Source organism: Bos javanicus, chromosome 17, assembly GCF_032452875.1.
Source record: "Bos javanicus breed banteng chromosome 17, ARS-OSU_banteng_1.0, whole genome shotgun sequence".
In the NCBI taxonomy this organism is placed as follows: domain Eukaryota; kingdom Metazoa; phylum Chordata; class Mammalia; order Artiodactyla; family Bovidae; genus Bos; species Bos javanicus.
In genome coordinates this window covers 57,601,958-57,624,671 of record NC_083884.1, presented here as the reverse complement: position 1 = coordinate 57,624,671, position 22,714 = coordinate 57,601,958, and the positions used below count along the sequence as shown (strand labels likewise).

General features: G+C 37.9%; 1 protein-coding gene across 10 annotated transcripts in view; it reads right to left on the bottom strand.

Annotated features, from left to right (window-relative positions):
- The window catches only part of TAOK3 (TAO kinase 3), a 197,851-nt gene that overhangs the window by 21,772 nt on the left and 153,365 nt on the right, over positions 1-22,714 (bottom strand). For all 10 annotated transcript variants that reach the window (XM_061384853.1, XM_061384855.1, XM_061384857.1 and 7 more), the window contains 4 exons: positions 22,276-22,410; positions 14,111-14,347; positions 11,979-12,107; positions 6,998-7,201 (listed from right to left, as the gene is read on the bottom strand). In XM_061384853.1, coding sequence (XP_061240837.1) covers positions 6,998-7,201; positions 11,979-12,107; positions 14,111-14,347; positions 22,276-22,410 — 705 coding nt within the window. The remainder of the gene's footprint in view (positions 1-6,997; positions 7,202-11,978; positions 12,108-14,110; positions 14,348-22,275; positions 22,411-22,714) is intronic.

The window sequence follows — 22,714 nt, the reverse complement described above, 5'->3', positions numbered from 1 at the left end:
TCTGCAATGTTCCTAGTTTTGGGGGAAATACTCTGCTTTTGCATGTATCAAAAGTAGGCCAATTATCTATTTTTCAAAATCTCAGAGGTCAGCGCTCACTGGGAAAAAGCAGATGAGATCTTTCCCCATTCATCTTTTCCATTACAGTCTGTTTGGTCATTTCTAGAGCTAATCATTCTGCTCCTCCCAGTTTTACTCATGTCTTCCTCTTTTGTTGAAGGGAGAAAGAAAGGAAACTAGAATTTTAAAAAAAAAGGGGAGGAGGAAGTTGGGTGAAACTTTTTTATTCACCAATTCAAGAATATTTCCTGAATGGCAGTGTATCAAAGTTGTGAACCATGTTCTCTGGGTACATAAACATATTTACTAAGCCATGACTTGGTGGCCAACTTGCTAACACCCTGACAGGGAAATGTAGTAGACACTTATGAAAGTATATGCTCAGCTCACAGCACACTGAATCAGTCTATCTTCTCTCCTGGGAATTTGGATTCAGGGACAGTTAATCTGTGTGTGTGTGGTTAGAACTGAGGGGCATATTAAGAACTACATATGTGGAAGCCACCTGCTGCTATAAGGGCTAAGGATTAGATAAAGCTGAGCTTCAGAGCAAGAAGAATGATAAAGAGAGAAGAAAGAAGGGCAGGAAATATACTGCTACCCAAGTTCCTAACTGGTTCTAAGCTCTCCTTATAGGTCCAGATATGTTATTGCTACTGGGCTTTATGAAACATTCCTATCTTTCTGTAGAAAATACCTTGGTTTTGGTTTTAGCCAGCTCAAATAAATTTTAGTAAGACACAAACAAAAGAAGCTTGATTAATACAGGGACATAAATTTTATGTTTATTTTTTTTTTTTCCCCAAAGTGCAAGATTGGAAGTGGTAAGAGATACAAAAGAGATGAAGATTATTTGCTAGATTTCCAAAAAGAATGTTATCACTAATAGTTAAGAAGAGCAAGGAAAGGAGAAAGCCCTTGAGCTGAACTTTATATCAGAACAATAGGGTGCCTCTCTTTTCCAATGGCATCCACTATGGAGAAAATGCAAGATCATTTTCATAGAGATATCATTAATATTTGTGCCCTGGCATGGTTGAGAAATATCTTGTGTGTTTGGGCCTTCCATTCACTTGAAGAGAAGTCCTTTGAACAGCACAGTATCTGTTACTGGAGCAAAGTTGCTAGTCATTCATTTACTTATTCAACAGATATTTGTTGAGCATTTCCTGTATGTTGGGCACTGTTTTAGGCACGAAGAAGGGTCCAGTGAACAAGTACATCCCCTCATGGGCTTATTTTCTAGTGGGGAAATACCTGGAGTATAAATGCCATTTACATTTGTTACAAACAATAAAAGATCATCTCCAGAGTATCTCCCCACATCCTCTCCCACGTTTTTCTTTTCCTTTATTTTCCTTCCTTACCTGGACCGTCAAATGTCTTTTAAAAATCACTAACTGGCCCCTGCTGCTGCTGCTAAGTCACGTCAGTTGTGTCCGACTCTGTGCGACCCCACAGACGGCAGTCCACCAGGCTCCCGTCCCTGGGATTCTCCAGGCAAGAACACTGGAGTGGGTTGCCATTTCCCTCTCCAGTGCATGAGAGTGAAAAGTGAAAGTGAATTCGCTCAGTCGTGTCCAACTCTTCGCGACCCCCTGGACTGTAGCCTACCAGGCTCCTCCGTCCAAGGGATTTTTCCAGGCAACTGGCCCCTAGGTGGCACCAAAGGATGGTGAGGGCCTCTCAGAGACTAAAGCCAAGGAAAGCTTTTTGGATGGCTCAAGATTCTGTTCCTAGAACACTATCATCTTCAGTCTTTGAGTACCAGGAGCCCCAGTATTGGGCATTTATACATTTCACACATTTTCCTAAATGGAGAAGTTCAAACTGAGTCTGAGCTGTCCAGAGCTCAGAAATTCACAGGGGGAAAAAGATACAAAGCAAACAGCACTTTCAGAAGAAAACAATTGCTTCTCTGTTTAACGGAATGCTTCAGGATGTTGTCCTTGGAATATCTGCATCAGAATCACCTGTACTTGATAACATGCCACCCAGGTAATTCTGATATGTACTAAAGTTTGAGTATCAGTGGAAAAATAATTCAGGGTGTGAGTCAGTTTTAGCTTTTCCATTGACTCATTATGTATGGCATTTGGTAAGACTTCAAATCTACATTTTGATTTCCTCAAGTGTAAAGTAAGGATAATAGTACCCATCGTGAACTACCAGTCTTGTGAAGTTGAAAGGAAAGACCATAAGAAAATGCTTCAGAATATATATAAACATGCCATTACTATTTTTCTACATTCAGAAGTGAATATCTGGCATACAATAACAAATCTAGATACTATAAACAATTTAAAAGGTGAGAGAAAAATAATACTGAAATGTTTTTTCTATTACAATTGTAATAGAAATTACCTTTAATTAATTATCTTTAATTCATATGTCTGAGTTGCAGAGATGTTAAGCTGCCTATAACATTTTACACTATGGGAAAAAACCATTATTCAGCTTATTATGAGCCCATTGCTGTACCTACATAATAATGTGTAGTGTGCTCTCAATTATTAAAAGTGATTTTATATATCTTCCTCAATCCTAGCTGCAATCCTTATGCAGTGGTAAGACTGTTAGGATTTAACCATTTTTATATATGATAGTAAGGCATTTGGGAATGGAAGGGCTAACATAAGGTTACATAATTTCTATAAAGTAGAATTGAAGCTAAAACTCAGGTTTTTAGCTTTTCAACATTTTCCACTAAAAATGTCCCAAAGAATGGCTTATGTTTTTCTGTTTTATGCTGTTTCAGTCTGGAATACAATATTCTGAAGAGTCCCTCTGCTCTAGCTAGACATGATGCAATGGTTGCTTAGTCTGTACAAATGATATAATATATATAGTAGGGCCATATTCTAGCTTATATAAATTCAATAAAATTAGCTGAGCAAAAATACAAAAACAAATTTCACAGTAAAGGTGATTCTGTGCACTCCAGGTATATATGCCTTGGAGGGAGTATAAGATAAGAAGGCAGCTCCCTTTACCCCAGCCCACATCACATACATTGAGCATCACACCAGGCTGATGTGAGCTTAGGGGTGAAACATACATACAACATATGGCCATGACAGTACACCATGGCCACAAAACACACTTCTGTACACATTATTTGAACCTACTTCCTCTGAGATGTGGATCTAGGGTGTATCCCCAAACAAACCTTCCCCAATCATGATTCAAGCATTCTATTTAAGTTTCTATGGACGTACTATTGACTTCTTTAAAAGCATCTGATCTGACTCAAAAATTTTTGTGTTCATGCCCACTGACACTGAGTAAGAATGAGAATTCAAAATATAAGTGGGGATGTTGTTAGCCTATGACATTTAATATTTTCTTAGCTTCAGTTCTTAGCTGCATAACTGGTTAGGAAACAATGAGCACTGACGTGTAGTGATGATAAAAGAGGCTCAACTCAGCCTAAGGTGATCTTTTTAAATGTTTTCATTAACAAAAAGGAATGCTGGGGACTTCCCTGGAGGTCCAGTGGTTAAGACTCCATACTTTCACTGCAGGGCGCATGGGTTTGATCTCTAATTGGGGAACTAAGATCTTGCATGCTGTGTGGCAAGGCTAAAAAAAATTTAAAGTCTACCAAAAAAAAAAAAAAGTGGGGGGTGGGGAAGATTACTAATTCTCAGTTTTGGCAAAGGTAGAGGAAAACAAGTAGTTTTTCTTGGTGGGAGTTATAAATCCTTAGAGGGCACCTAAAAATTCTCCTCCTGAGAATATTATATCCTACAAAATACTTGCTTACACGTAAAAAGTGATATTGCACAACTCCAACAAAATACCCAGAGAAGTGCTTCATTAAATAAATTATTCTATAGCCATACCAAAAAATACTATTGATGATTAAAAAGAATGAAGCAGAGTTATAGGTTTTAGATAGTAAATGAAAAATAATACAAACGGAAAGAGAGTTATGAAACAGTAAACTGGATATTTTTGTAGGTTCAGTATCCATTTTCCCTTCTTTTTGTTAACAGGCTCCTCTTTTTGCTTCAGAAACTACTCCACCCTATGTGGAAATCAGAGAGACTACTGAGTAAGTGAATAAGCACATTACCCAATCAAGGGCTATCTCTCCTAGGAATTTGAGTCTTAAGCAAAAATGATACAAAGATGAAACATGGTTGGAAGAGGTACATCCAAATGGCAGTGTCTTGAGGAATGTCAATTAGCTCTTGCCCTCTAGGTCACGAAGTTGCTTTCCCAGCTTGATTCTTCATCTTTTCCAGCTTGGGTCTTCAGCTCTGTCATCTACCCCATATCCTTCCAATTAATTACTTTCCACGCTAAGTCAGTCAGTTTGTTTCTATTGCTTGCAAATCAAATAAACCCACTGGTACTAACATAATCTTATTTTTGTAAGATTAAAGTTATATATAATATATAAGTTGTACACACACACACATGCATATCTGAAAAAACTCTGGTAATATATCTGCCAAATTAATGGTGACTGTCTCAGGGGAGAAAATGGGTGGGATGGGATTATCAAGCACTTTCACAACTCAGTGTTTTTCTGCATTTGTCATTTTCAATGTTCTTTTATAAATAGAAGACAAAAAACTGAACATTTTCACTGAGGTGGCTCCAGGATAAGACTAAACAAAGGAAAACCTAGACTTTTCAGAAATAAACCCTTGTAGAGTTATTCTTCACCCAGTAGGTTAGAACCTGATACTAATGAATATAGTTTTTATCATTTGGAGGAATAATTGTCTTCTATAGTTTTTATTGGCACTAACTGCCCCTTAATCTCAGACTTCTTCCAAATACGTGACACTGGAACAAAAATAATAACTGCCAGATGGAAAGAATCCCAAATACCTTGTTTGTAACTGGCTATTGGACTTTTTGATTTGAAATTTTTAGCCTTCTAACAAACTCAACACATGTAATATTGAATTAACCAGTTTCTTACCAATATCTCTCTCTAAGCTTCTCTGTTTCTGCCCAAATCTACATTTCCCCAGCTCTTAAATCCTAGAAATAACTTTGACTCTACCCTCATCTCTTTCTCATATCCTTCTGTATGCCAAGTCCAGCTTATTTTATACTTCAAAATGTTTCAAACCCATCTCTCTTTTGCCAGCTAACACCCTATCTGTGTCTATAGCCTATTCCTACCACCGGATCTCTTTGCTTCTAGTTTATTCCCTCTAAATTCAATGTTTCTCAACCTTTTTTCTCCCCCATTATTTCCATCAGGGGCCTTTTTAGCCTCCACCCTTCCCTGATCATCATCACCATTGAAATGCTAATAACAAACATGTACTGCATATCTTTTTATGTACTGTAGCCCTTCAGAGAGCCACAAGTCACTATAATATCCCCTCCTCCACAAGAACTCCCTTTTTACTCCCCAGGGGGTTATACTGCTCCCACTGACCATGCATGCTCTAATCAATCTGTGCATCACCACCAAACTGGGCTAATCTCTGTAAAGTAGAATGTTAGCCATATCACTCACTGCCTGGCTCAAAAATGTTCAGTTTCTCCCTCTTCCAATAAGATGAGATAACATAGATAAACAGCCTGAGCCTGGCCCATGATTATGTGTTCAATAAATTTTAGTTTGCTCTTTTTCTTCCCATTTGAATACTGCTCTCCAAAAAGCTTACACCAATTCACATTCTCATTAAATGTGCCGAAGGGCTTGTTTCCCTCCTGCAGCCTAACACTGGGTTTTTAATCTGACTTTGATAATTTTACCAATGTGCTAGCTCACTTGAGGGCTTCTCGTATTACTCCAGGTCACAGTGATTTCCTACTGAACTTTGTCTCTGCAACCAATTCACATTCTGTATTCCTCGTCTCAGCGAATAACATCATATTCGTCCAATTTAGAAACTCTGCATTCATTTTTTGACTCTTCTTATTTCTGAAATTCTCACAGCATTTGGTTTGAATTACTGTCATTTCTGCTTTAGAAATGTCACTCAGATCTAATCTATATCCCCACTGCTTCTTCCAGGTAGAACTAGAGAAAAGGCATTCTTACTGACCTCACTGTATTTTGCCTTGTACCACTCTAGGCTATCTTCAACGCTGAGGCATTCATTCTTCAAAACAAAGAAAAACTCTCATTGTCATTTCTCTGCTTAAAATTCTCTCATTTTGACTTACTTCACTCAATATTGTAGAGCAATTATCCTTCAATTAAAAAAAAACACACCTCTCATACCCATGCAACTGACTTCAGGCTGAAATCTAAAAGCCTTGCCTTCAGAATCAAGGCCCTCCGCCCTCCATTCTGCTTCCAATTGTTCCTGCTCTAACACTCCACTCCACACACTCAGAACACACAACTCCTCTTCAATCACAGACTCTTCCAAGCCCTTTCATGACTATATGCCTGTCAGAATTTATTTATGTCTACTATGGTAGACAACATATTACACTGTGATTAGCGTGTTACGTGTCTATTTCTCGTGTCTTCAGAGAAAGCTGAAGGTAGGGAGGATAGCATTTAAATAGCCCTGGCATCTCCAGTAAGTAAGAAGGCACTCTGTAAGTGCTGGATGACTGAATGAATTACCTTAACTGTAGAGCACCATTCTGTTCTTTTAAGTGCTTCAGAGAGAGTCACAAAAACTCAAGTCTTTGACAAACAGGCTAAAAGCAAAAATTCTCTATTCTACTTCTTTTGATTCTCCACTGCATGAATTTGGCTTATAATAGGTGTTCAAGAAAATTTTATTTGGAAAAAGTTGATTCCTTGTTCTGTAAATGGGCTTTCTCTGATCAATGGTAAACTCATTCCCTTTCACTTTTGTCTATCTGCTTTGTGTCAGGCATCACACTGAAGTCTGTATAGGTTAAGGATATAGGTATGGTCAAAACAGACACAGTCATGGTCCTCACAAGTTAACTTATGTCTTCATAAGTTAATGACGATAGTTGTGGACAAAATACATACCTCCCGAATATTCTGCTGCTCCACTTCATGCCGCTTGATCATTATTTTCCGCTTGAAGAAACGACAGTTTTTGTCATAGTACAGTCTCTGCTGAGTGAGAAGGTGGGCTTCCTCTTCAGCCTGTGTGTGCTGCAAGTTCTCTTTATGCTTAGATATCCGCTCTTGCTTTTCCTTCTTGGGTGTGCTATGGTCCTCATTCATCTCCTTCACAAAACCAAAAACCAAAAAAAAAAAAAAGAAAGCCAAGCTCATCAGGCAAAAGGAACTATAATAGCTTATTGCAATGTAGATTACATTATTTTTGAAAGCAATTGAGAATGTAAGGTCAGAAAGTCTTGGTGTTGCAAAAAATACTCCCCTGCCATACGTCCCTCTCCCTTTTTTTTTTTTTTAATCCGTTGAGAGGGAGACATGTTAGCATTCATGTCTCTGTCTTCTCATGCTCAGAAATCATGGGTTCACTCATTTAACCAATATATGCTTGCTGAGTTCTTATCATGCAACAGATGCTGTGCAAGGCAAAGGAGACAACGGTGAGCAAACATAGTATCTGCCATCATGGGGCTTTACAGTCTAGAATCAAAAATAAATCAAAGAACCACAGAAATTAAGTGAAGATTACTGTGATAATAACTACTGTGTAGTTGAAGTACTTGGTTTGAAGAGTGTTTAATAAAATATATTTGACCTTGGTAACAACTAAGCTGAAATTTCAAAAATCTGTAGCGAGAAAGGACAGGGAAGAATACTCTGGGCAGAGGAAACAGCATGTGCAAAATTGCTAGGGAAGGTTAATTGAAACATGGTACAGTTAAGGAACTGAGAGAAGGTCAGGGCAGGTGATACAGTGTGACATGAGATGAAGCTGGACTGGTAGGCAGGACCACTGGAAGTCTTACAGGCCAAGTTAAGGATACTGAGCCTTAGCACAGGAGAAATGGATTTTATATATACGTGGGGGTGTCATAATGAGATGCATTTCAAAAAAGATGACTCTGGCTGCCATGTGGAAAACAGAATGAAGGAGGCAAGAGCATGTCTATGGAGACAGCTAGGAAGCTATCACAAAGTCCAGATGAGATATAATTGTAGCTTGGACAAAGGAGGTGGTGACAAGATGGAAAGAAGTACATAGATGTCACAGACGGGAGGTAATACTGCAAATGTCGCTAGTTTGAATTTTAGGAAAAAGCATTCTTCATTTGGTATTAGCCCACCTGATCTGCCTCTTGAGATATTTGTATGCAGGTCAGGAAGCAACAATTAGAACTGGACATGGAACAACAGACTGGTTCCAAATAGGAAAAGGAGTTCGTCAAGGCTGTATATTGTCACCTTGTTTATTTAACTTATATGCAGAGTACATCCTGAGAAATGCTGGGCTGGAAGAAACACAAGCTGGAATCAAGATTGCTGGGAGAAATATCAATCACCTCAGATATGCAGGTGATACCACCCTTATGGCAGAAAGTGAAGAGGAACTAAAAAGCCTCTTGATGAAGGTGAAAGTGGAGAGTGAAAAAGTTGGCTTAAAGCTCAACATTCAGAAAACGAAGATCATGGCATCCGGTCCCATCACTTCATGGGAAATAGATGGGGAAACAGTGGAAACAGTGTCAGACTTTATATTTCTGGGCTCCAAAATCACTACAGATGGTGACTGCAGCCATGAAATTAAAAGACGCTTACTCCTTGGAAGGAAAGTTAAGACCAACCTAGATAGCATACTCAAAAGTCAGAGACATTACTTTGCCAACAAAGGTCCGTCTAGTCAAGGCTATGGTTTTTCCTGTGGTCATGTATGGATGTGAGAGTTGGACTGTGAAGAAGGCTGAGCACTGAAGAATTGATGCTTTTGAACTGTGGTGTTGGAGAAGACTCTTGAGAGTCCCTTGGACTGCAAGGAGATCCAACCAGTCCATTCTGAAGGAGATCAGCCCTGGGATTTCTTTGGAAGGAATGATGCTAAAGCTGAAACTCCAGTACTTTGGCCACCTCATGCGAAGAGTTGACTCACTGGAAAAGACTCTGATACTGGGAGGGATTGGGGGCAAGAAGAGAAGGGGACGACAGAGGATGAGATGGCTGGATGGCATCACTGAATCAGTGGACGTGAGTCTCAGTGAACTCCGGGAGTTGGTGATGGACAGGGAGGCCTGGCGTGCTGCGATTCATGGAGTCGCAAAGAGTCGGACACGACTGAGTGACTGATCTGATCTGATACTTCCAAAAGAACAAAATACATAATTGTTTTAGATCATATGAGTGAAGGGAAGAAAGCAGTAAATCAGAGCAGTTAAGAAGATGTTAGTCTATGGGGAAAGTAAGAAGATCACTTTTAGAGAAAGTATTGGGCATCCTTTGTTCATACTGTTCATAAAGGTTCAACTACAAGCTGGACCTTTAATATCTGGTTAACTATTCAGTTGAAATCTTTTATTTATACCTATTTTACTTATGTTTTGTAATGTGGATGTCACACACTGTTTAGATTGTTTTGGCACTTAGCTAAGAAGTATTTGTAAATCAACTTTCAATTTTCCTGTTCCAGTGAAATCTCAAGTGAAATATTAGAATCAACAAGAACAAGAGCTATTTCCATTATGGAGTAAGCTGGGATCTAGATGCTGTGACTTCACTACTAGGTTTGGCATTAACCACTATATTGGACATCTAAACTGAAATATGATCATAAAAATTCATTTCAAAATCAAAAATAAATTATTTCTGGATCATCCATCATTCTGGATTACCCAGACCCCAGTTATCTATCAACAGTAGGGATAATGGAGATTGTTCTGTCATCTCAAGGATTATACCTTTTATTTTATTTTTTTTAGGATGATACCTTTTATATCAATATTTAAGCATACATGACATTTTCTTTTTCTAAAGATTTTTTTTTTTTTGATGTGGACCATTTTTAGAGTCTTTATTGAATCTGTTACAATATTGCTTCTTTTTTTTTTTAATGTTTTGGTTTTTGACACAGAGGTATGTGGGATCTTAGCTTCCCTACCAGGGATAGAACCCCCTACACTAAAAGGCAAAGTCTTAGCCACTGGACCACCAGGGAAGTCAACAGTCTGAACTAAGCTTTACTTCATAAGGAGTAATACTAGCTTTGCATAGAGAAAGTATTATAGAGGCTGTCTTAAATTGAGTGTAGGTTTGTTTTTCTTCATGAGAATGTGAAAGACTTGTACGCTTAGGCCCGTGGTCTTTAGCACTCATAAATCTGAGTATGGCAAACCCAAAATAGCTCTATGCCTGAGGACTGAGTGGGGACTCTCGAACGCTGTTCTGTGGGAGCATCTTCTAAAGATGGAGTTCAGACAAAGCTCCAAATACCTTAGTGGTACAAATGCTCAAAATGGTGGCTGCAGCCATAAATACGGCCTCCCAGAACATGAGAAAACACATGGAGCTGTAAGTAAAAATCTATCTGCAGTTGAGAAAATTCCAAAATTTGTTACTGAAAAATCAGGTTTATCTCTGTGATCTAGTAACATCTATTAGGATATAATAATCCAGATCAAGAAATAAGTAAGAGAAAACGGAGAGCATGTAAACCTTCTTAGTTGGGCTATTTCTCTCCATAGCCTGGTTTTCCAGACCTTACAGTGTCAGACAGAGATGATTCTCATTCTGGCAGTGCAGGTTAGATAGAAATTTCTGTCAGTTCCAACAACTACCAGTGACCCATCTGGGCAGAGCAAACCCCAAGGCACTTGCTTTTAGTTATTGATTTAAAAATAACTGTTTAAAAAAAAAAAAACAAAACTGAAAAGGAACCTAGCTAACTCTCATACTGTTAACTTGGAATATGTGCCCAAGTGACTGATTTCATATACTAAATCAAGTCCCATCTGACTTCTGTTAAGCCTTAATACACTAGTAGTCCACAAGTGAGAAACCCTAAGTCTTATGAGAAGGAATGTCTATGGACCTGCAAGCAATTCAGCTGTAAGTCCTGGTAAAAGAAGAAGTGAAGTCACTCGAGCTTCCAGTTCAAACTGCAGTTCCTCAGAGGAACTAAGTCCACTAGAGGTCTTCAACCTAATACTAAAGAATCACTTACTCACTGATCAAATATTTCACATGTACCAGGCACAGGGAAGTAATGACACAAAGAAAAAAGACATATGGTCTTTGCTCTTACTGCTTACTGGCTAGTAGGGTAAAATAGCTCAAATAATCATATATCTATATATAGATACATATAAAATAGAAAATTAGTGTTATAATACCAGAGGTGCCTATCTTGGTCAAGGCAGTCAAGGGAAGGTTTTCCTGGGGAAGTGAAATTTAAGTTATGGTACTAATAACAATCCTTAGTCTTACAAGGAGGCTGGAAAGGGATTGGGAGTAGGGATGGGGATGCAGAGAGCACCTTGGTGGAAGAAAGAGTGTGAGTGAAGACTGTGGAGATGGGCAGAGCTAAAGGACCCAAAGGTGACAACTGTGGCAGGAGTAGTGCTGAGCTGGGATGGGTAAGAGGTGAAGGGAAAGTTGGTATGAGGTAAGAAGGGAGGCTGGTAGCTGACCACATAGGGACTTCTAGTATTTTGATCAATGAGCAAATACAAATGAAAGAGCAATGAAAAGTCAATAAATATTATACTCATGAAGTGATATGATGGTTTGAAAACTTATGGTTTGAAAAGATCACTGGCTGACATGTGAAGAATAAACCAGAAATAGGCAAGAATGGTTTAGAGGGTTCCTGAAGTGTTCCTGGACAAGCACCATGAGCATAATGTGGGAATTTGTTAGGAATGAACATCTCAAACTTCACCCCAGATTCACTGAATCAGAACATCTAGTAGTGGGTTAGCAATCTGTTTTAATAATCACTTCAGGTGATGATATTAGAAAGTTTGAGCATTAATGGGTTACGATATTGTTCACAATGTAAGATGAATTAAGTTCTAGCCATTCTAATGGCAACTTGATGACTGCAAAATAATGGTATGCTTACCTCTTTTATTTTTTCCTTACAAATCTTATACTGCTTCTTCTGACTTTCTAAGAAAGTTGTCAAGTCTTTCTTTTGCTGGGCCAAGATCTGTTGCTGGAACTTCTTCTCATCTGCTGCAGCTACCTTTGCCTGATAAAATAACAAATATAATATAGGATGAATTGTTCTTAACACAGAATTCAGCTGTCTATTCTCCAATGCATTCAAAGAGTCCAAAAGTACCGAACAGCATAATTTTTTTGAACACATAATTCATAAAACACAGAAAAGGAAATACCTGTTTTGATTCTCTTGTATCTTAAACAAACAAAAAATTTTTAAAACTTATACCATCAAAAAATATATTCCCAATTATGGGAGAAACATGAAGGTAAACTGTAAATGTGTTTTATTGGACACATACATAAAATAAATGGGATGAAAGGTGGACCAAGGATTATAATAAAAACTCTTCATTATACTGCTGGTGGCCGAAGGGCTAAAGTATAAAATAGATAAATAACCATGACTGGCCAGTTTCTTTCTTTCCCCCCAAGAATGTAACTCTCTAATTGGTTACTTCAACCATCAGATATCTGAATGAGGTCATCTTTAGTATAACAGGCAAAAATTAATGACTTTTTGTTTTCTGAAGGATCTGCTATAATCCACAATAGTTGGGTATCAGGACATTTTGAGGACTCCTAGATGGATAGAAAATAGACTAGTCTTTGGCCATATAAGCCTGAATGCATCCAATCTCATCTGATCTCAGAAGCTAAACAGGGTAGGGCCTGGTTAGTACTTGGAAGGGAAAAAATAGACCAAATAAAAGATAACCCAACCAATACTGGCTCCTGAAAGTGACCAAATCTAAGCTTAACGGAACCATAGGTGAAGTACATGTGTAAGATGATATACTTAGAGAATAGAGGGGGGAAGTATGCGTCTTGGTTCTTTCTATGAATCTTTTCACTTTTATCTTCTATTATTAACAGTTTTTCCATTATGAACAATTTTTTCCACATATTTACCAAATCTAATTCCCAAGAAAGACTGACTGGCTTATTTAATCAATATTACCCCTGTTTGGGCAGAGGTTTTCATGACACACTGCCTCTAGATTGGTGGCTGTTTGGGGGAATGATCCTACAATTCTGATGTTTCCTCCCATGTAGAGAGAGAGAGAGACAGCTAGTGAGCCTGATTACTGAAGCACCCCTGACACCCTGTCCCCAGTCACTCCATCCCCAGGGAGCACAAATTCATTCCTGCTTTCCCACACTATGTAACTATATAAGTCTTATCGGGGTGGGAAAGGCAACTGGTTTAGTACTGCCAGTGCCTGGGTGGGTGAGTCTGTTTAATTTTGTTTGGGATTGTTAGGCCCGTTTCCCTTCAGATATAAATCACTTCTCTAACATTTATTGGTAATAAAGAGATATTTTGACTATCTGCATTACCCTTCTGTCTTAAAAAAATTTTTTTTTATTTATTTGGCTGTGCAAGGTCTTAGTTGTGGCATGCGGGACCTTTAGTTACAGCACGTGGGATCTAGTTCTCTGACCAGGGATTGAACCTGGGTCCGTTGCATTGGGAGCATGGAGTCTTAGTCACTGGACCACCAGGGTAGTCCCCCATCTTGTCTGTTTTTAAAATTAGTTTAGAACCTGGATGGGGAAGAAAGATGTTCCTAGAAGACCCAACAGTAGCCAGATCAACTATTTGCTGCCATTTACCAAGGTAAGGTGCCCATTCGTAGGCCAGTCACCACTAAAAGGGACTATTTGTAGAGCAGTTTTCTTTTGAAGAGGACTGTATGAGGCAGGCACACAGTAACAGACCTGAAAGGTGCAAGTTTCCATAGGATAGAAGCATCTTGTTTCTTTTCATTTGTATCATACCTCCATCAGGGAACTGATGCTCAGAATACAATTGAAAAGACAAGGATGCAATATATACTTTCATTTACTATTTGAACTTATAATGACAAATTTAAGTAGCCTCATAAAACCTGGACCCCTCTTCCCCAAAGCAACCCTGTTCCTCCATCACTAAAAAGCACAATACACCTGCCTCCTGCTCACAGGATGTGGCTGACTGGGACAGGCTTGGCTTGGCTGTGGTACAAGGGCATGAGTGTGTATACTGACCTCCTTTTCTATGATAGCCACTTGCTTCTTGGCCAGCTTCTCCAGCTCGATGGACGAGTTGTTGGCATGCGTCTCCACCTCTTTCTGTAGCTTGAGGCGGTGCTCGTCCATCTCAGCCTTCAACTTGTTCTCCAGGGCGATCAGCTGCTTCTGGTGCTGGCGCCGCATCCGCTTATAACCTGACATCTGTTCCCGCAACTCGTTCTCCTGCTCATGCTCATGGATCTGTCGTGTAACCTGATTTGGGTTGGGGAACAGAACTCAGGTTACCAGATTCATGGAAGAGGAACGTTCAGGCAAAGCAGAAGAACCCTCTGGTAGAATTTTATTTATCATCATCAGCATCAGTTCAGTTACTATTTCCTGAACACTCACATGTTCCAGGCACTGTGAGTAGGGTCATCTCTAATCCTACAAACAATCTCATTCACTTGTTCATTCTATTCACTCATGAAGTATTGTTACCATCACCATTTTATAGATGAAGAAATTGAGACTTAAGGAAATTAATGTATCCATTCAGCCAAAAATATTCACATATTTTTGATATATCACAATATATATCCTCATGGTCATATAGCTAATAAAGATTAGAGCTGGGATACAGACCCATTTCTATCTGATTTCAGAAACAGCACATGCTATTTCCACTACACCAGGATCTTTCAACCTCAGCACTACTGACAATGAGCCAGATAATTCTTGGTTTTGAGAGGCTACCTTGTGTGTTGTAGGATGTTTAGCAACATCCCTGGCTGACCCAACAGATGCCAGTAGCACGTCCCAAGTTAAGACGATATTAAAAGTCTGCAGACATTCCCGAATGTCCCCTGGTGGGCATCTCTCTCTGGTTGGGAGGCACTGCACTATAGCATACTGCTTATTTGTTTCTTTTTAAAGATCACATCTCTAACAGTTATAGGAATCTTAAATATCCTTTTAACATAGTTTGAATGAGATTTATTTCTGATTCTTAGTATGAACTGAGTGAGAGTAAGAACAAGCTCTTTCCTTTTAAATCATCTATCTCCTTCCTCCCCTTCCCCACAAAAGAGATATTAACAATTACAAACACTCACTTGCTCTCTGAGGAGAAAAGATTCCTGTAATTTTGGGATGGTTACTTTTCTTAGTAATTTTTCCTTAACCCATTCTCAAGTGACTATCCAACAAACTGAAGATTCCAAGTGTAAATTTCAGCATCTCTTGTTTCTATTAAACCTTTTCTGGTTTTCCAGTCCTTTCTTCAATTTACAACCCCTCATTATTGTCTTGTTAAGAGTCTCTGGTCACTTCCTTCTAATCTTCCCTAGTTTAGTAGAAAGTCTTATTACATAATTATAACTTTAATTTTGTTTTACACTATATAATTCAGTCATTCCAATCTACTACTATAAGACACTTCTCCCCAGCCTAACCCTCAGACAAGTTTTACTGGAAATTTTCAAGCTGCTCAATTCTCTCTACTGTTTTCCTTTAATGGGTCAAAGTACATTTTGTACAAAGGACAGTTTGTTTCTTTGCTCTTTTTAGAAGGTGTCCCTGCATTCTTGACTGAGTCCTTACTATCAAGAGAGTGCTGTTCTGTAACTGGATAGCATTATCAAAGTACACCATTAAACAGAAGGCGAACTCTTGAAATCTTTCCAGTTGAATCTAACACTAGGTTTCTCATATTCATGTTTCTTTTCTAAAGGACAACACTCTTTAAGAATAAAGAATAAGAGCAGAAGATGTTTCAAGACCAAAGAACAAACAAAAAACAGGATAGCATCACCAAAGAGGCACCTGACACTTTAAAAGAAAATAATCTGTTTTGCCATCATTATTTTTTTAACATGTATTTATTTCATGATAAAAAGAAGAATTAGTTTGAAATATATGTATATGTTTTACTTTCTTGTGCCTTTCTGAAGTTCAATTATAGAGGAAAAAAATTCCAATCAGCTGAAAGGATACCATTTAGTTCTTTTCACATTCACTTCTTTTTCAAACAAATATGGCAGTAAAGTGTCTGTTTTGGGGTAATGAGTTTGAGACATGTTTCACATATAAATTTATTTTTTTCTTATTTGATCATCCCTTTCTTAATCAGAGTCTCAAAGTTGAGGAATGGCACACTCTACATACAGCCATCATGACACATTTAAAACTTGCCAGCATATTGTTTGGCTTGTGGTCAATAAAATAGTCTCAGGATAGCCACTTCCCTAAACCAGGTAGCCTCAAGATAAAATGGAAATGAGTTGTGTCAAGAACATTTTCTATCCTAATTGGTGGGTGAGTCCCTGTGAAGAGGGTTGGTCCTATCACATACCAGATCATATAAGCATGTGGCAGAGACAAATTACAAGCTCACCATATTATCACTGTACATCACTGAATATTGGGAGACATTTTGCTTGTAAATGAGAATGCATCCCGTAATTTGGATAATCACTTTCTTAAACTCCTAATATCACCTTTCATTTGTTACAACCATAATTTCTAAATTTCAAAGTAATTGTCTTTTCAGGTACATTTAGAGTTACTGAGTTTTAGAGTTCCATGCTCACGTTAGATAGATGAATTTAAATAAAAGTATAATGATATTTCATTTATCAAGTCTAACATGAAATACATTAAATTATTATAGTTATGTATTCAGTATGTTTTAAGTTTATAGTTTGTGTTTTATGAATATACTATCTGGTCAACAATGAAAAATCGCTCATAATTTTAATCATGCTTTACGGTTTACACAATGTGCTTTCACATGTAATTTATTTCTTTAATTTTAATAAAGCCTGGGATTTGAACTAAGGTCCTAGGCTCTTGAATTGATTAAGGAAATTCATAACACCAAGGCAAAGAAGAAAGGAAACTTTCTGTTATGAAGTAATGGAAGGAACCAAACACCCTGGAGAGTGAGAGCTGGAGAGAATGATAAGTCTAAACTACAAACTGAATAACTTGAAGATCTGAAAAAGTTATCAAAATGTAATTGACTGGTTTTTACAACGATAGCCTCAAAAATGTGATCAGCGAAAAATGGGTAGTATCATCTTACTACACTAAATAGGTTTCTGGGAGATAAATCTCATTCCATCCCTCCCTAAATAACTGATCTTGGGCAAATTACATAATTTCTTGAAGTCTAACAATATCTTCATTTGTAAAGGGGAACTACTGCGATGATGAAATAACACTTGTGCCTAGCAAGGTGTCTGACACATAGGAGATGTTGAATATATGTTGGTTTCCTTCTTCTGCCAAACTAACAGAATTTTTTTTTTTATTAATTTTTTTTTAATTAATTTTTTTTTCCCCTCAGCATTTCTGGTGATGGAGACATAGTATAGAAGTGGATCCAAATTTGCTGTGTGACACAGAGAGCTCAACCCAGTCTCTTTGACAACCAGAGGGGTGGGATAGGGTGGGGGGTGGCAGGAAGGTTCAGGAGGGAGGGGAAATACGTATACTTGTGGATGATGCATGTTGATGCATGGCAGAAACCAGCACAATAATGTAAAGCAATTATCTTCCAATAAAAAATTTAAAAAAAGAAGTGGATCCAAGAGAAAGGACAAATTTAACAATAAAACTGTACCTGTATCCAGGTTGTGGATTATAAGTATATATAATTTCTGACTCTGAATTAGCTATTTCATATATCTGGAATAATATATAAAAATAAAAAAACCATAAATGAAGACTGAACTTTTTTCAGGAAGTTTCTGTAGCCATTAAATTCTACCCTACTTATTCCAGCAAAATTTGGTCCTAAAACAAACCACTTCATTCTAAGTGTACTTTGTGCCTGTCCCAAGTACAGAACATTGCACTAGGAGGCTAATAAACAACGTACTAAAGATAAAAGAGGAGTATGGTGGCTGATAATGTTACCCTCTTAAGAGATCAAAGCCAACTTACAAGACTAATTATGTGGAAGAATAAAAATAACATAAAACTGGCTACCTCAGCCCTTAGAACAAATGAACTTTATAGCAAGTTCTTAAAAAGAATAGAACGAGTCACATACTGGCATCAGAAATTTGTCATTCCACTCTTTATAACACCTAGGGAAAAAAAATGTTTCAAATTCATACTAAAGTAATGACTGATCACAGGCAATTCTGCCTTATACAGAAAAACTGACATAAGGAGCTTTGAAATGCACACTTATAAATCCAAATTCTCCTGTGATAAGAGGACTGGAAGATACTTCATTTATTCATTCATTCAACACTTTTATTGAGAGACTATGGTCATGTGAGTTGGGCGGTAGCACAAGTGAAAAATACTATCAGCAATGATCTTAGTGAGATTAAAAAACCAAGAAAAAGGAAAAGAGGAGATGTGCAATATTTTGATAAGCAGCCTCTGGTATATTTATGCTGAGGTTCTAGTATTTTTATGCTTGTCTATCAAACTCTTTCAGGTACACAATTTCACAGTCAGCTCAATGATTAGGTTGCATTTTTAAAAATCAATTGAAGATTTCATTTTTATATGAACTTTTCTATTGAATCTGGTAAAACCAAAGTGAAAGAATCTATATTTGAATGGATAGAACAATAATCATCTTTCTCTCACATGCTTTCCTGGAGACTAGAAATTAAGAGTTTCATGCCCCTCTCCCTAATGTGCATTCTAACATAAATCCACACATGTAGCAAGACCACTGCATTCTAGTTAGAATTCCTTTACAAGGCCATACAGAGGCTGAACTATCTTATAGAATGGCCTTGGTGCTCTCTATAGTAACATCTACTTGGGAACTGCCAGGGACCCAGGACACTATGAAATTTTAAGAAATGACATCAGATGTAACAACAGCTGAAAACACACTTATGGGTCACTAATTTAATTAAAATATTATGGTCTCCATTCACCAATAATAAAAACTCAAGGAAAGCACATCTCAAGAGTCTAAGAAGTCAGATGAGTAATTCTGAAGAACTATATAAATAATTCTTTTCTTCAGACAACAAATCAGCCCAGTATGAACTTTCTTACAGAAAAAGAAAAAGAAAGGATAAAATAAAAGAGATTCTATGAAATGACATTCCTTCTAATTTTTCAAAATAAGGTCAATAACTTCTGCTCTTAAATTATATACATATATGTATCTGTAAAGTTTCCTTAGAGTTTACTCTGGCATCAAGGTCCTTTGTTACAAACATAATTGTGCAACAGTCCATGATAATGTGTAAAAAAAAAAAAAATCTCAGTTTTAAGGTGCCAAAATAATAAAAATATCTAGTAGTAAAAGCCTGTAGATCCCTGGCTTAATATATTTGTCAGCAGCCCCATTCAAAAGCACAATGTAGAAAGAAATGCTAAGGGGAAAAATAGCAGAGCTAGGCCTCTTACCAGTTTATGTAGAAGAGGTAGGCTGATACAAGAAATTTGAGGAATTGTAATTATTTTTTTTTATCAGTTTGCAAGCCTGTTTAAAACAGACATCACTCATTTATCTAGTAACTGAAAAACTAATTTCTAAATTCTTTTTCTTCTTGTTGTTCACTTTTAGATCACTCTGTGGCTTGCTAACACTTCTGCTAGAATGTTATAAAGAAAGAGTAGGACCAAAATAAATAAATCAGTATAGTATTTCTACTAACTATGAGACGTGAAGTTTCAACAGTGACTTGATTATTTAAACCCCAGTCTTTCATTTTTCTGTGATCTTGTTCTTACTTTTATGTCATTTTAAGGAATTTTAGACTTTCTCACTTGAGTAGGGATCCACAAAAAATAATAAGGTGTGAGATAAGTTTTTAAAAATTAGATACTTCCTTTTGATGTTCCAGTATTCTGATTTATATATTCCTATTGGAATTAGCCTTTAAAATAACATAATGATAGCAGAACTGTAGTAATCGATAATACACATTAAAATATCCATACCAACAGTTAGATTGTCCAAAATGGGACATGGAACAACTCAACACCACACTACTTTTCCCTTCATTATTTTTTTTCTCCCTAAAAACCATTCGATACAAATACTGCTGAACTCTAATAAACTTACATCAATCCCACTCTGACTCCCAAATGATCACATTTGCAGAAAATTTTACACATAAACCAACTTATTCTGTGATTACAGAAACAGCCTATCAGCCACTCTGTTTTTAACTTAATGCAGGTGCAGGGGCCTTCTAGCAAATCAAAAGTCCATCAGATAGACTGATCCCAGCTGTTCTCTGAATGGGCACTAGGAAGTCTGCAGGATTCAGAAGGGCTCCTAAGGACTCTGCCTGTGGCCCTGAGATGGCCTAGTAGGGAAGCAGCTTTCATCATCCACAGAGAGGGAGACTGACGGCTGATGTACACACAGAGTAGCCCTGGGTGAGTCCACAAATGCAAGCGTGAGATCATTCTGGCATGGCAGTAGTGATCTTCCTGGGCGGCAGGAGAGGTCATGAATATATGATGTGGGAATGAGGGTGTGGCAAGTTGACAGAAGAAGAGAACCTGTCCCAGAGAGGGAAAACCCACTTGGTACACTGTCTGCTTCAAATATCTGAAACCTGTTTATGGAGCCCTGAATCTCAAGGGCTGTTGATTTCTCTCATTTCAACATGCATGAGTCTGGATAAAGGTACAAGTCTCAGAAGAGTCAGTGGTAAGTAGTCATATTCCAAACACACTATATTTCTTCTTTTATCAGGTATCATGGTATGAAGGTATTTATTCTTTAATAATTTCATGATACTTTATTTAGACTCAAAGCATGTTTTATAGTTGGCTTAAACAATCATTAGCAAATACAGAGTGGACATTTTAAGATCTCCATTACACAGTACGGCAGGCATTTAAAATGAAAAATTGTTCATTGAAGAGAATACAAGAAACTTCTATACAAAGGAACTTAAAGGCAGGCTTATTTATAAGCAGCCTAAATTAAATTGCTTGCTTTTAGACAGCAGCAGGCATAGCAATATGTAGGTGCTTTAACTTCCATTTTCCTTATATTTTGGGTTTTTCAAAATTACAATCCATTATCAATCCCAAAGATAAATGAAGCCTTTTAAAACACTTGAGAATTACAAGTGGAAATCAGATTTTAAAAATAGGACAAGAAAAAAATCATCATTTCTGGGTCGGCCTTGGATGATGTCATCATAGGTTCTAAATGTAATAGCTGGGCAGTGTACACTAACTCTTCCTGCCCATGTGACCTCTAACATCAATTCAGGCAAAACAACTAATATTTCAATAATTTTTTTGGCTGAGAAGTGAGATTTGGAAACAAAAGATTAAAGAGAGTTTAGAGTGCCAAGGATGAAATGATGTGAATGTGTGTGTGTGTATGTGTGTGTGTGTGTGTGTGTGTGACTATGAGTGCGCACGCGCACGCGTGGGGGGCCAAGGGGAGGAGGCATGAAAACTAACTCTTACAGCACACACCCCTTTTGCTACTACAAGGGCATCCAGCAATCACATTTGCAATAGTAAAAATGCTGAAGGATCCTACAGTATCTTTGCGCCCACAACCATCCCCACCCTCTCTTACAAAGCCCTTCTTGTTCTACGGGTGCCAGGAAATTCTTCAGGGGTTAAATGGGGAAGTGCAGCCACTACCATTGTTGCAATAAATAAATGAATGAACCAGAACGAACCGGCAATCCATCCCTGGGAACCAAGTATCTTATTTCCTACAATTATATACGTTAGCCAGCAACCATATATATATATATATATTTTTAAATTGTGTTTTATCTTTTGATGTGTGTGTACACATTACAGACACACATGCATCTATACAAAAAGGAGCATAGTGCCCTGCATACACACACATCCAATACCTTTAAAATATTTTTTTAGCATTATTATTTCAATGAAAAGACAAACAGCTTTTACAAAATTAGATACATTAGCAACTTCATCTCAAAGGCCTTTTATTTTGCACACACAGCATATATAAATACACACACACACACACACACACAAAGGGTTTTTTTTTTTCCATGCCGTAGACAATGCTAAAATATCTGAGATCAGGTTGCTATGCCAACAGATTTTTTCTAAAATGAAAAAAATTATTAGGAGGGAGAAAACATTCTTGACTCCTTTCCTCCCATCCATGAAGCCGAGAGAGGCTCAGGGAGGGCGAGAGGCTGCCAGATGGGGAGGAGGGGAAGGAAGGGAAGGTGGGTAGAGGGGTGTTTGCTTACCAAAGATGCTGATTTGATCGTGGCAAAGCGCTCTCTGTTCCGGTAGTGGAGGGCCTGGCTCTGAACTGACTGGGTAGGCCGCGGCTCAGGCCTGGGATCGCCGTGGCCCGCCTCATCCCTTATGAATACATGATCCTGCAGAAATGGATAAAAACAAGGAGAAAGTCCAGCTGTGCTCTTTCCTCGCCGGCTGCCTCTCTCTCACCCCTCTTTCTGCACAAGCACTGCTGTTTGAAATGCATAGTTTAGCTCTCTGCTAGTCCCCGCAGCTCCCACGGTACAAAATGAATAAGCAACACATTGCAGCCTTCAGTTAGGAATGTCAGCTGATCGCTAGTGGGATGCCTTCTGAATCCCTGGCAGGCTTTTTCTTTACCTCCAGAATTACATATATGCAAAAGAAAAAAAGAATAGAAAAAACAAGGCAATGTACAGACTC